Consider the following 13389-nt stretch of genomic DNA (forward strand, 5'->3'; position numbering starts at 1 on the left):
TCATGCTTGACCATGTGGTAAAACCCCCAGCTGTAATTTCAGATTTCAAAATACCTTCTCAATGCATAGCTGTGAACACTATCGACCCCTCCGTCCACCTGCTATTAATAACAGGAGCACTCGCTCCTGCACAAACACTCAACAAGAACCTCAGAGGCGAGCTTTCAGCTTGTGTAATGCAAGACTGGTGTAACTGGAATCATCTTTAGCAGCCCAGACTCTATTCCACGGATGCTGGGGGATAAATGAGAAGGACAGATTCTCTCCTTCCCAACTGGTAGAGTCAAAACCACTAGTGCATAATTCATAATTATAGAGGACTGGAATATAATATCTTAACAGCATGCCCATATGCTTTCAATCAGTATTCAAATCTGTTTCCTTAATTCAAAGAACATCAACTCTCAACTGTTTTAGCTGACCAGCACTAACAAAACTAATTAGATACTTTAAAAAGTCTCTTTCACCATCTTGTTGACAGCATTAATGGCATTCTAATGAGCAGAACGCAATTCTGCCTTGGTGGGAGCGCTTCACTAGTGATGCACTTGCTGACAGAGAGGTGTTTAAGTCCTTGCCGTGTTAAACTGAGTGTTCCCCCTTGCTGTGCATATCGCTTTAGTGGGAACATAAAGAAGAATGCAGTGAATACTGTATGCAGGCCTGATCCTGAGTACAGGATAAAGTCCTCGCAGCACAGCCTTTTGCAGCACAAATTTAAGTTTTAGTCAAATTAGCACATCTGAGCAGCAGACTCAGCACTGCCACTGTTCTTTTTGGTTCAGAGAAACCAGGTTGCTTTTTATAACAAAAGGAAAAAATTCTTATTTGTTTATACCCCTGGAGGGGACATGGCAGGTGAGAGGCAAAAAAAAAAAAAATAAAAAAAAATCAGGATAACCGAATCTGCTGGCCAACAGGGTTAGCAAAAGCAAGAACAGAAAATCAGGTATTGGAGGCTTTGCACGAAGAGGGTGAGGATGTTTCTACTGAGGGAAATGCTGCTCTTCCTCCCAGGACAGCACAGCATCGGCACGGACTGACGACAGCCACCACTCCCATGTCATTAAAGAAACGGCTCAAAGGCAGAAGTTCATCAAACTATCACCCAAAGAGTCTCAGAGCCAAGTGCATTTGAGAATTTTAAGCTAGCTCACAAACACAGGTGCTGGTGTCATCTACAGAGCCACCACCATGAATTCACAAGGTCCTAACGCCTGATCTCAAGGAGCAATAGCTTAGTTTGCAGGCCAGGTAAACACAAATCTTTGGTCCTGGGGTATACACATTAATGGCTTTTTAGGTCAAGCAAATCAGTTGCAAGGAGCAGGGCTTGGGTTTTTTTTTTGCTATTAAACCGAAGCACAGCCTACTCTGATATCTTGTTATGGTCCCTATATATTAGAGAAAGAAGAGGAGGAGATGCTCATAATAAACCTGTTTCAGCATTTTTTTTAAAATTCTTTTTTTTAAGGAATGTGTTGAAGGTGGCACCGTCCCCACCACTCTACAACACCACTCCAATGAGTTACATCTCTCCTCTGCACCTACGGGGAGAAGTCAAGCAGAAATCCCTATCAGACATGACCAGTTCTGCAGCACTACCTACAACAGCAACTTCAGCACTGGCTAAATAATTCATCACACAGCATCAATTATTCCTGCAAGTTACCTGGCGTTTCTAATAAGCTCTAATCATGCCCAGTTTTTACCCTGGGAAAGCTGTGAGCTTCCCGAACTCACAGAGCTCCTGATTTGGGAGTTATTAAAGCCCAGCTTCAGAGTTATTAGACTCACAACTACCCCCATGGATGAAAAAATTGCTATCTTGCCATCTTCATAAGAACTCATTGCTGAGATGCAGGGCAAGCCACTGACAATGCTCAATTAATTTCCCATTCTCATCTCTCTTAACTTTGCCAGGAACAAACTCCTGCTTAAAATGCTCCTAAAAATAATACTTCCTCCCTCTCCCTTATTTAGGGTGGCATTTGGAAGGTTGCACCCAGACATAAACCCAAGGAAGGGTAGCACAAAAAGGAGAAATCTGGATACGTGATGCATCTGCTTTCAACATGCAGCGGGGATTCAAAATTTGTTATGCAAAAAAATATATGCAAGTTAACAAGCTGACCCATGCTGGGAGAAGCTTTGAAATGGTTTGGAGATAAGCAGGTATGTTCCTTCCCTACACCACACACAAGGTCTGGTGGAAACAACGGTGCCCTAGAGTCATGCAGTCTCGATTTTGGCTGCTGGGTGGTGTGATGAACTTTGCAGGGCTGGATTTTCATACTAACTTCTTAATAATAGAGCTGCCTCTGGCAGTTTTAAGGTAATTTAAAGTCTCAACTCATTAATTGACAATGAAAGGTTGCAGGGTGAATTTTTGGTCTGGTTTTAAACAACAAGGCTTTGAAATTCCTTAGATGTCTGTGTTTCTGACACTTCTAACCCAACCCACCCAAATGCTCATGGAGAAGACGACTGCGGTACTGGAAGTCAGTGTAAAATCTGCTCAGTTGATACATGCACCTGTAAAGCCTCCAACTTGAAGCCCACTTGCCAAGCACTCGTTTACTGCAGGCACAACCCACACTGAAGCCTGCAGAATCCCACAGATACTGCTTTTCTGCTTCCAACACCCCACCGAGTTCAAAGCCCTTAGGACTAAAGGAGACTAAACCCCAGGTGCCAAAAAGCTCTTTACCAGGAGAGTTGGCATTTGAGGTCAGTCAGTACGTGTCTGTTGGCACTTGATGCAGTGAGGTGTCGACAAGTTGTTTTGTACAATACTTGGGAGAGGAAAGGTACATTGCACAAAATCTTGTAATCCAGGAGCAACAGCAAGTGTGATAATCAATATGTGTTAATTTGTTAATATTACATATTGGCAGCAGTGTGAAATAGCTCTAGAGCAGCTGGAATGTCTCAGAGTTCACATTAGACTTCCAGCATTGTATCTTAACACTATTTTTTGCATACTAATTATTAAAGTAATCAACAGCTGCAGGGCCGAGTATGATGGACTACAGCTAAGGGGAACAGCCATTTTCATACAGAATGGCGGTAGGGTCAGCAACGCTACCCATAACACACAAACTATACTGCTGACCATGGCTTTTAATCCCAGGATCACCTGTGGCTCCACATGCTTTTGATAATTCCTTCGGTGCCAGGTGATGGGTGGGGAGCTCTGAGAGTTAAGCAGGATTTACAGTGCCCTATAACTGGCTGTTCCTGATTTTTGCTCTCAGTAACAAAAAAAGAAGAGGATCAGCAGGTTGGGAAAGGATTTTTCTGATGCACCTCAACAGGACACTGACACCAGGGTGACCACACAGATCCACACCTGGGTGCAACTAGCAGCCTCATCCCTCCTCTCCCCCCCCTTATTCCCTCCTCCACATCCCATTTATTTGCCTTTTTTGCTGCTGTTCATGCAAGGTGCCTCCAACCACTTTTGCCTACACGACGTGCTGTGGCACAGCACAGGAACGCAAGCATGAAGCTCACACTCTGGAAAACAGCCATGCTAATTACCTGCCAACTCATTGCTTTTACCTTGCTGGCTTTCAGGATGTTGATCTGTTCCTCATACACGGTGTCCCTGTTCTTCTCCAGAAATCCCTCGCTCTGGTATTCCACCTAGCAAGAGACAAAGGAAGAAGCCCAGAGGGTAAAGTCCAACCACACAAGGACAAGGTGCTGTGTCCCACTGCTCCCCTACTGTCAGGAGCTCACCTGAAAAACCAGAGAGGGAGAAGGGGTGGAAACAACTGGAATTTAAAGGTCACTTATTATCAAAGAACGTGAATCTGAATGAAAGCAAAACCCTCATAGGATGCATTAACCCTCAAAAACATAGATTGTTTCTTAGTCATTAAACTGCTCTGTACGGGACACCCAACTGCACTTCCATGGAAACCAGGGTTAAAAATGCAAAGATCATCAGTACCTCTGCAGACTCTTTTTTTCACTCCTGACCTCCTTGCAAGCTAACCAATAAACCTCAAAAGATACCCTGGCTACATCTCTTGTAAGTCTTTTGGTTTTGAAATTGCAGAGGGTCGGGATGCAAAAGAAGAATTTAGAGAGGACAGAAGAAAATGTTATATTATTTTTTACATTTGAAGTTGGCTGAAATAACTGACCACAAAAAAAAGGGGGAGGCGGGGTAAAACTTGCAAAGACTTATCATTCGTGAAGGGTACATGTGCAAAATCACATGCCTAAGGAAAGGCGAGTATCAGCCTTTGCCACGAGAAGTGCTGCTCACATCCAAGGCAAACCTGGTTTAGAGAAGCACCTATACAGGATCACAGCAGTTGCATGTCATCTGGCTCCCTGGACGTTGGTCTTACACTTTCCAACAAACATGTGTTTTGGATAACTGCAAGGTTTTAAGATTCTTATTTGCTGTGAGTGACATCTATCACATCAAGGTTTCAGTGAAGCTGGAGCCCATGGACAAGACCCTATAGGACCAGACACTGGGATTTAGCGTCCCACAGTTGGCATTTTCTCCCTCGTAAGGGTAGGATCACCCCAGGGTCACCTCTCACACACTCCTCCCCACTGTGCCTTGCTGATGCTCACAGCTCCCGCTTTTCAAAAATAATTCCATTTTCCAATACATTTTCAGTCAAGCTGCCCTTACAGAAATTCATTTTGCTGCAGCTTTAAGAAAGAGGATTTTTCTCTCCTCTAGAAAGCACAACTATTTAAAGCTTAGAGCAATAGTTTGGAGGCTGAAGTCCTTTAAGCCGATCTAGATTTGAGCACCGAACCAAGATTACTGCCAACCAGGCATGCCTATCACCAAAAAGCAGCTCAACGGCGCTATAAACTAATTTTCCTTCATGAAGCTCTTTTTTCCCCTCTCCATGCAATTCCCATTTCTGCGTTCAAGTCCCAGCACACGCAACACACACCCAGTTACCTTATCGGCAAAGTGCAGGACGATGAAGGAGGTGTTGGACATGCGGGGCTTCTGGAAGTGCTGGCTGCTGGCGTGCCGGTCGTACAGCTTCTGTGCCCAGTTCTGGTCAGTGCCTTTGGGAACCTGGACGGGGAAAAAATGGACAAAAATGTTGCAGTCAGGCATGCAAAGGAGGTGCAGGGAGGTTGTGGAGGAAACCTCCTTGTGGGCTTCCTGTATTCTGCACGGGCTACAGGAATATTTGAGAAACAAAGTCCACCTCCCAGTTCTAGGAGCATATGCTATTTTATTTTCATGTATATCTTGACAAACCCACTAAAAAATTTTTTCCAGTGAAAAAACACCCAAATGCTGGTTCTGCTCCAACAGCCAGAACAGCTCTTGCAGGAAAAAAGAATAACAATAATTAAAGAAGTATTTTTGCACTTAAGTTACGTTAATTGCTCAGGCACCAACATTACTTTTTTAATGCAATTTTTGGTGACCAGATAGTTTCACAAACTGCCACCTGAATCAACATGAAAGAGGTTCTGTTTTATTTTGTTTAAAATAATGATAATAAAATGATATTTTTTAAGTATTAAAATTAAAATAATAATAAAATTATAATTCTTAAGAAACCTCTGTCTCTCAGCAGGTTTGGGGTGGGGTCACTTGGACCCCAAACACAGGATGCATTAACCCCAGCTGCACACAGGATTGGGACTTTAGACCCACATACCCGTCCTACTGCAGCCAAATGATTCCCATGTCCCGATCCCACACATCCAACCCCCGTGCCAGGAATCTTCTGGATGCCAAACCCTCCTTCTTCATCCTATTTACCCTGAAATCGGGGTGCAAGTCCTATGTGGACCTACCCTTGAAAGGATTTGGCCATGGTACACCAAGATATCAGGTGTTGCCCCAGACATTGCTTTGGCAGGATGGGGCAGAGAACGGAGAAAACCTAAATAACTACGATGACCAAAAAAAAACCTCACAGTACTATCTGTGCAGCAAGGGAATGGGCTACTTTTCACAAAGCAGCAGTTACAAGGAGGATTTGAGCTTACCTTCCTACCCAGCACCTGCAGTTTTTATCAATATATTGCCAAGATCAGGAAAAAAAATTTGGTTTTGGTTTATTGTTTTGTAAGCACATATAGCTGTATAGCAGCATATAACAATATGTTGTTACTTCTTATACTTCTCATGATTACACTTCCCATAAAGACTCTTTTTTTAGGGTATGTTCAAGCCCCTCTGCTAACTGGCCAAACCCCCAAAGCTCTCAAAAAAACCTAAGGGCATTTGAGAAAAGCACCATGGCTGTAATTATCTGTTCTTTTGTACTTTTCCAGCATAACAAGTTTGCCAGAAAGCAAAATTCTTGAAAACCAAAAGAAACAAGGAGGGAAGTTGTTACACTTGAAGGCTGGGGACCACAATGGATGAGGTTTATCCCCATCCCTCCTGCCTGGCCAGCAGGGATGGGAAAGGGACGGGCTGGTGGACTTCCCATGACAGGACAGCAATGGCGATACACACACATGATTTTTAACCAAAAAAATGGCTGACTGGATTATTTTGGTTAGGAAAAGAGAAGAGTCAGAAGAAAAGTGTTAGGCAATATTTAAAATTAGATGGAACAAAGCCTAGAAACCACAGAACAATTGTGCAGCGTCAGGGAAAGCTCTGGATCATCCATCAGGTCTCTACGTAGACCTCTATATGAAAACTGACAGAGGAAATAGGGGCAGCAAACAGTAAAAAGGAAAACTTGAGACAGATGAGGAATATTTCTTTATGCTGCTCTGAAACAGCCTTTGATTTCATGACAGCAAGCCAAAACACACCTGAAGGGTTCTGGACACAGGGACAAGCATCTCCTGCCCACTGCCATTAACTGGAAGAAGCGGCTGAATGAAATGCAGCAGCCACTCATGCAAGCCGTGCTATCCCAGACATATTTATGTTTTACGGTTGTAAGTGTAGCCAATTATGGATACACATAGAAATAACATGGACTATATATAAATATTAAAAGGCATTTATTTACGCAATTATAAACATATGTTATTTACACAAGATAGACATGCCTGTTTAAACTATAGTGTTACATAAATGCACGAGTTTCTTTTCATCAGTTATATTTCATATTTATATGTAAAAAACCCTATCCTTTCTGGAGCTATCATTAGGTCTCTCCTGCTCAGGACCGAGCCGCAAGTGCAGAGCAGGAACACTGCTGTCACCTGAGCCATCAGATGCAGCAGAGAGCAGCTTTATCCTGCACCAGCTCTCTTTTAGGCCATCCACTTGGGTGAAAACTCCTGCTTATCTCAGAGTTGAACTTCAAAGGCATCGCTCCTGCCTCCCAGAAAGAGGGTTTCACTATACCCGCACTGCTCCCTGCTCACCGTTGTGCAGCCTGGGTATTTTTAGCTGCCTGAGAAGCACCTGATAGGGACCAAGTCCCAGAGATAAAAACTAACAGGGCCATTATCTATGCTATTATAACAGCTTTCGGTATTGGCTTGGCAGTTTAAGGCCTTTAGAGCCACTGAGAAAGTTATTTAGAGACTATCTCATCAGTGCAAGACATTATTAGGGGATGGGAAAGAGGAGAACCGACTGTCTTGTAAGTGTTGTATGGAAATCTCTAAACGGGAAAAACCTTATATCAGTGATTTCACAAGGTCACTGCTTCTGCTTCTCTGTCCTCGCCATCCCTCTGCCCATCATTGCATAAAATCGGTTGGGCAGCGTAATCCCAGCCAGCATCACCTCCCGTCTCCACAGACTGTCCTCTGAGCTGCCAGGAGCTACTGAAACCGAAATCAAACCTACCCGGTGCAGCCAGGGTCAGCCCCTAGGCTTGGGTCCAGAGCTTTTGCATCAGAAGCATCCCAGGGTCAAGAAGCCACCATGACCACCAGACAGCCAAAGAGATGTTTGGAGCTGCTTGGACAAAAGGGTGAGATTCCCTCCACCATCACCTCCAAAAGAAGGACAATTAACTGGATAAAAGCAACAAAGGTCCCTTCATACCTAATGATCTACAAGTCAACCCTCTGAAAACACAGGAGCTATTTTAATTTTATTTCTGTTCTCCTTATCACTCCAATAGATATTAAAGCTTGAAAAGAGCCTGGTCTTCCTCCAGACTCCAGAAACACGCTCCACTGCAAGTGATGCGCCTGACTTTAAAGTCATAAAAGCTGACAGCATGACGTAGGTGAGGTTATTCTGCCATTATTCAGATCAGGCGGTCCACCCGAAGGAAAGCCCAGAGGTCCAACCTCCATGTATCTGCCCATGGAGCAGAAATCCCCCTGGACAGGACCGGGCAGCACAGGAAGGCGACGTGCTAATTTCTGATGTTCAAAAAACTAACAAGTCCAGACAAGGAAAACACATTTGCTCAGATACTTAAGTTCACAGCGATGCACAGAGACAAGCAGGATTGAAAACCCGTCTGGTAGAAGCAGACTTCAGTGTTTCTGGCACTTGACAGAAGGACACAGGAAAGGTTAAAGAGCATCTTTTGAAAAGCGTTAGAAAACGCATTTGGCACGTTAACAGTGTAACACAATGGCAACGTGCCATAAAACACAAAATGGATCCACAAAAGAGTTTGAGAACATGAGGGAGTTTTGGGGTTTGGTTAGACACATCCCCGTTTGGCAGCCTCAGGGTCACGTTGCTCCTCAGCAGAAAGAATTTCACTAAGATCCATAACAGCACTTGGACAATGATGCCATGACTGACACTCGACCCATCCAACCAGCCCATCCTTGATCAAACCCTTTTAGATGCACTTCATGCCAATAGAAATGCTTTTTCATTAATTTTTCCATTCCCACTCCCATCCCAACAGCACAGGCAAAAGGAAGAGAGCAGAAAGTCAGCAGGACACCTTACGGAGAAACCTGGACATCCACAGCAACTTCTGACTGTACTCCTGAATGACACTTGGGAAGTGTATGGAAAACATGCAGCACTCCCACGGAACAAGCAGTTTCAGCCAGAAAAAGCAGGACACCCTATCCAGCTTTGATACAGGGACCTGACTGCATTTCTTAGAGAATTTTCAATTTCCTCTGAGAATAATTTAAGTCCCTTGAAAAAAATCAACCCCAACTGGCTTCTCTTCTCCAGAGCACTGAAGTTGCTCTTCATGTGTTCCCTCCAACCACAAAGCCTTCAAAGCCTTCCTAGGAAGTCTGCTGTCCCCTCTGCCAAAGTCATTCCCTCTACAAGGCCAACCATACCCTAAAGCCATCCCAGACATCCAAGCAAGTCTTCCACATGCCCTCCCAACTTCCCATGACTGCATTTTCATAGACAGCCTTCCTCCTTATGCCTGTCTCTTCTGATAGGCTCTACGCTGGTCACCTTACTCTCCTCCTCTCCTCTTATCCCAGGTTATTTCCCACCATCACCATTGGCCCTATGGTGAGTCCTTCCACATTTCACAGCTCACCTGCAGGGAGGTTCTCCTGGATGCCACCCTTCTTCCCTTTCCCTCCTCTTCAGGCTCTTTCATCAGTTTGTGTTAAAGCATTTCAACGTTGTGCCTGTCGTGGTGGCCTTGGTTTCTGGCCAGTGACATTTCTGTACATGGGACATGAACTCTTGCTGTTCCTCCAGCATCTTTTTATGCCAAAGTGAAACCAAGAAGTCCTAAAAGCTTCAGATCTAAGCAGGTGACCCTCCAGTGCAGGAAACGGGGAAGAGGCTCTTTGAGGACTCCAAGTTTACTTAGCAGAAGACATAAGGTCACAGTCTCATGGAGATTATAAGGCTTCCTGGACAGACCAGGGACATAACTGAAGGTCAGACCAAATGACCTCCAGAAGTCCCCTCCAACCTTAGGAAGTTGTTGTACAACAGCTTCCAACTCCTAAGACCTCAAAGCTGTTTAAAAAACCCCAAACCCAAACATATCCTAAAGCCCTCTTTTTTCAGAGCTAGGGGTTTTACCGTTTGCTTTCATGAGACAGGTTTAGTCCTTACAACTCCAGCTGCAATTCAAGAGCCCTCTCTTTCATTGCCTATTCCCATTTCAACCCTGTCTGGTCCCCTTCTTCTCTAAACAGTGACAAGACTCTCATATGACCTTCATTAGCTGAACTGCTTCAGCACGTACCCAACCACTCCCTCCCCAACCTCACATTAAAGATTAAAAAAAAAATCCATACTGTGAAGCAAGAACATTAGCGACAAACCCTCCGCATTTGCGCTAATGTTTCATTATGTTGCCAGGACCCCCTCGATGCCATTTCAAGTTCCAGAGTATATTTATCCAACGTTGTACGTGCTAACGAGATGACTTACAATTACCGTATTGTGGTCCCGCACCCGCCAGCTCTCCCCGAGAGGCAAAACGCTGCTGCGGGGGTGAAGGTTTTCATCCATAAACTGGTGCTTTCAGTTGAAAGGCTTTGCTGAAATTTTCATAAAGCTGGAGAACACTTGCAGGTTATTATAAAAGCGCCGATTACAGGGACCATAATAAGGGCCTATGACTAATGACAGCATTCCCCACTGACAGGTAAATACCCAGATAACTGGCATTTGATGGGGGGAGGGGAAGAATAGATCTTGTGTTTCAGTTTTTTGGTCAAAAAAAGTACATATGGAAACAGTAGTACCAAGTAGATCTACAGCAAAGTTGTCCATGCTACTGCTGTTGCACAGGAGTTGCTCCACCTAATCCAATGTCACCAGCAGCAACCAGTGCCAGGTGCTTCAGAGAGGAGCAAAGAGCAGTATCAGCCAATATGGCACAAGGGAAAGTTCCCTTAAACACCCAGGAGTCAGCTGGAGCTTGAAGAGTTTAACAGGCTTAATAGTGCAGAGACCAAAAGAAATGGTGCTGAATATCAAGCAAATAATCTGACCTCCTTCTGAGCCAGCACCGGCTAAGATGCTATTTTTGAGGGCATCAAATTAAGTTTAATTTGTTCTCATTTTCAAGGAGTCTTCCTGAGATTGAATTTGAAAAGGGCAAAGAAACAACTCTGGCTCATCACAAAGAGACAGCTGGCATGCCTGTACCCCAGATGAGGGCTGAGCTCATGGGATGTGCAGGTTGGGACAGCCCCGTCGCGCATGGGAAGGCAGCCCTGTTGTATGGAGGAGAGCAGCCACTTGACAGGTCACCTCGCTTCCAGACAAGTCATACATCTCCTTAAATCCCAACAGGGACACTAGTCTAAATAATGGATCCAAAAACCTTTCCCTCTGATGCAACATGGTACTCCTGCCCTCGGGCCACTGGATCTGTCCCATGCCCATGGATCCCACAGAGCCAACAAGAATTCATTGTGTCCTTCTCATCACCTTGGCTATCCTGGTGAGGGGCCCATTCCCTGTTTCAGCTCTCCCACCACCCTTTGCCTCATCCTTCCCTGCCCTCCTTCAAAAACCCTCAAAGCCCTTCTACAGTCAGTAAGACATTTCCTGGCACAGAGTATATCCAAGTCTCAATAGAAACTCTTCCCAAAGACAACTTGTTGATCACACCACAGCAAAACCAGCCTGAGGCTCCACAAGGCAGCCACATCCATCAGCGAGACAGTCGCTACCCCCTTCCATCAGGCTGTTCTCAGCATTAAAAAGGCTTATTTCATAGTTGAATCTGTCTAACTTCAACTTCTAGCTATTGCATGCTAGGGTGTTTTTTTTTTTGTGTGTGTGGGTCAAAGGGTCTGAAAACCCTCCCACTGACTATCACTTACAACCACTCATGTGCAGCGCTCAAGTTTCTTTATCCTCAGTATCACAATGTTTTATAGCCCTGATCTGATAACACTCGTGTTTCCTCACCATCATTGCTGTGCAGACACCAGAACTGAAGAGATACGAGCTGCTCTGCCCAACGTAGGAGCCCTTTTCATCACGGCATCACACTGAGCTCTCCTGTTGAGATGACCATACCTAAAGACTCTGGACTTTCCACCTACTCTTAACACCAAAGACCTTCAAAACAGGCATCCCAGCCTCCCAAGAGAATCTTCCATCTTGCATTTCTTGTTTCTAAATATATTTGATAATTCATGACTGAATAAGGAGTGCAACCTTTCTTATGGATTCTCATGAAGGTTTGTGGTTCTGGCCTTTCTTCTCAACTTTTAAGCAAGATTTAATTTAGGCTGGTATCAGAGAGAGAGTAAAAGATAGCAAACTCCTCTCCCAACATTATAAGCATCTGAAGTCTGTACACTAAATGCAATTGACTTTATCCCAAATAGCTATCACAAGACAACCCGGGTTTCCCTTGGCACAAAGTAAGCCTTGAGACAGGGAGGAACTCCAGCTCTTGGGTAACACTGAAGAAAAAAATCGCAAGCAAAGGCTATTCTAAGTGCAGCCAGGCCAGAAGCATGAGCTCTGGCAACACATGGTGACATCAGGTACCCAGGCTGGTAGCAAACATCTGCCAAGGAGGCTCTGGATAGCCCTAAAGCAAAGCAAATGCCAACAGCCTACCCTAGCCATGAGCACCTGGCAATGCATGTGAAAGGAGATGTTTACCCTCTTGCAAGCTACCACACGTTAAAGCCCGTTCTTTAACCTTTTATAAAAATAAAAATGCCAGCAAAAAGATGGATGGTCCTCTTTACCTTGCACTCTTCGTCCAGTAAGTCCAAGATACCAAGTTTTGCCTCTATAAGGTCTATGCAGGGCTGGTTATCGTAGAAGTCTATGAGAGTCCAAGGGATTCCCTCCTTCATGTACTCTTCTTGTTCCAGCTTAAACACGTGCTGAGAGTGGAAAAACAACAGAGTTACTGACCGTGATTCCAGCCAGCACAGCACCAGCCCCTTCCCCGTTCACCCACTTGTCCCCACTGGAATAAAATATTCCATCAGTACATCCATAAGCCATAGAAGCTTTAGGTGCCCTCACGTACAGCTTTGTACAGCCTCTGCCATTTACACAATCTAGCTTCTGGCAAGGAAAATAAAAGCTTTACACTAGGAAACCATGGGGTAGGAAAAAGAAAAAAGGCTTTAAATGACTTTCACTAGAAAATGACTGCAGCTGTCACTACATCTAGGTGGAAGCCATATATTGAAATGACAATGACATATATATCTCTTGGACTAAGAAAAATCCCTCTCTCCTTTAGCGCTCTGCTGATTAAACTAGTGAGCTGCAGCAGGTTCACAAGCTGGGAGCCCAGCCAGGGCTGAGCACATGTGACCCCATCTGTGAGCAGAGCTTCACAGAGAGCACCCAACGTCCTAGAAAGGATATCAGCAGCAGTATCTAACTGACTCAGGAACACTTCTATTGCAGATTCTTATTTAAAAAAAAAAAAAAAAAATCTTTGCATGGCTTATATATCTCAGACCTCTGCTCTAGCAGATAAATTGTCTCTGGCTATTTCTGAGATACTCTAAGCATATTAAAAAAAACGATTTTTCAAACGCACTTTTTTCTTCAAAGATAGC

At 44.4% G+C, this 13389-nt stretch overlaps 1 protein-coding gene across 4 annotated transcripts in view; it reads right to left on the minus strand.

Annotated features, from left to right (window-relative positions):
* The window catches only part of MYO5B (myosin VB), a 152594-nt gene that overhangs the window by 67980 nt on the left and 71225 nt on the right, over window positions 1–13389 (minus strand). For all 4 annotated transcript variants that reach the window (XM_049794237.1, XM_049794235.1, XM_049794236.1 and 1 more), the window contains exons 12-14: window positions 12556–12696; window positions 4943–5065; window positions 3565–3648 (exon numbers count right to left, since the gene is read on the minus strand). In XM_049794237.1, coding sequence (XP_049650194.1) covers window positions 3565–3648; window positions 4943–5065; window positions 12556–12696 — 348 coding nt within the window. The remainder of the gene's footprint in view (window positions 1–3564; window positions 3649–4942; window positions 5066–12555; window positions 12697–13389) is intronic.

Source organism: Accipiter gentilis, chromosome Z (assembly GCF_929443795.1).
Source record: "Accipiter gentilis chromosome Z, bAccGen1.1, whole genome shotgun sequence".
NCBI lineage: Eukaryota > Metazoa > Chordata > Aves > Accipitriformes > Accipitridae > Astur > Astur gentilis.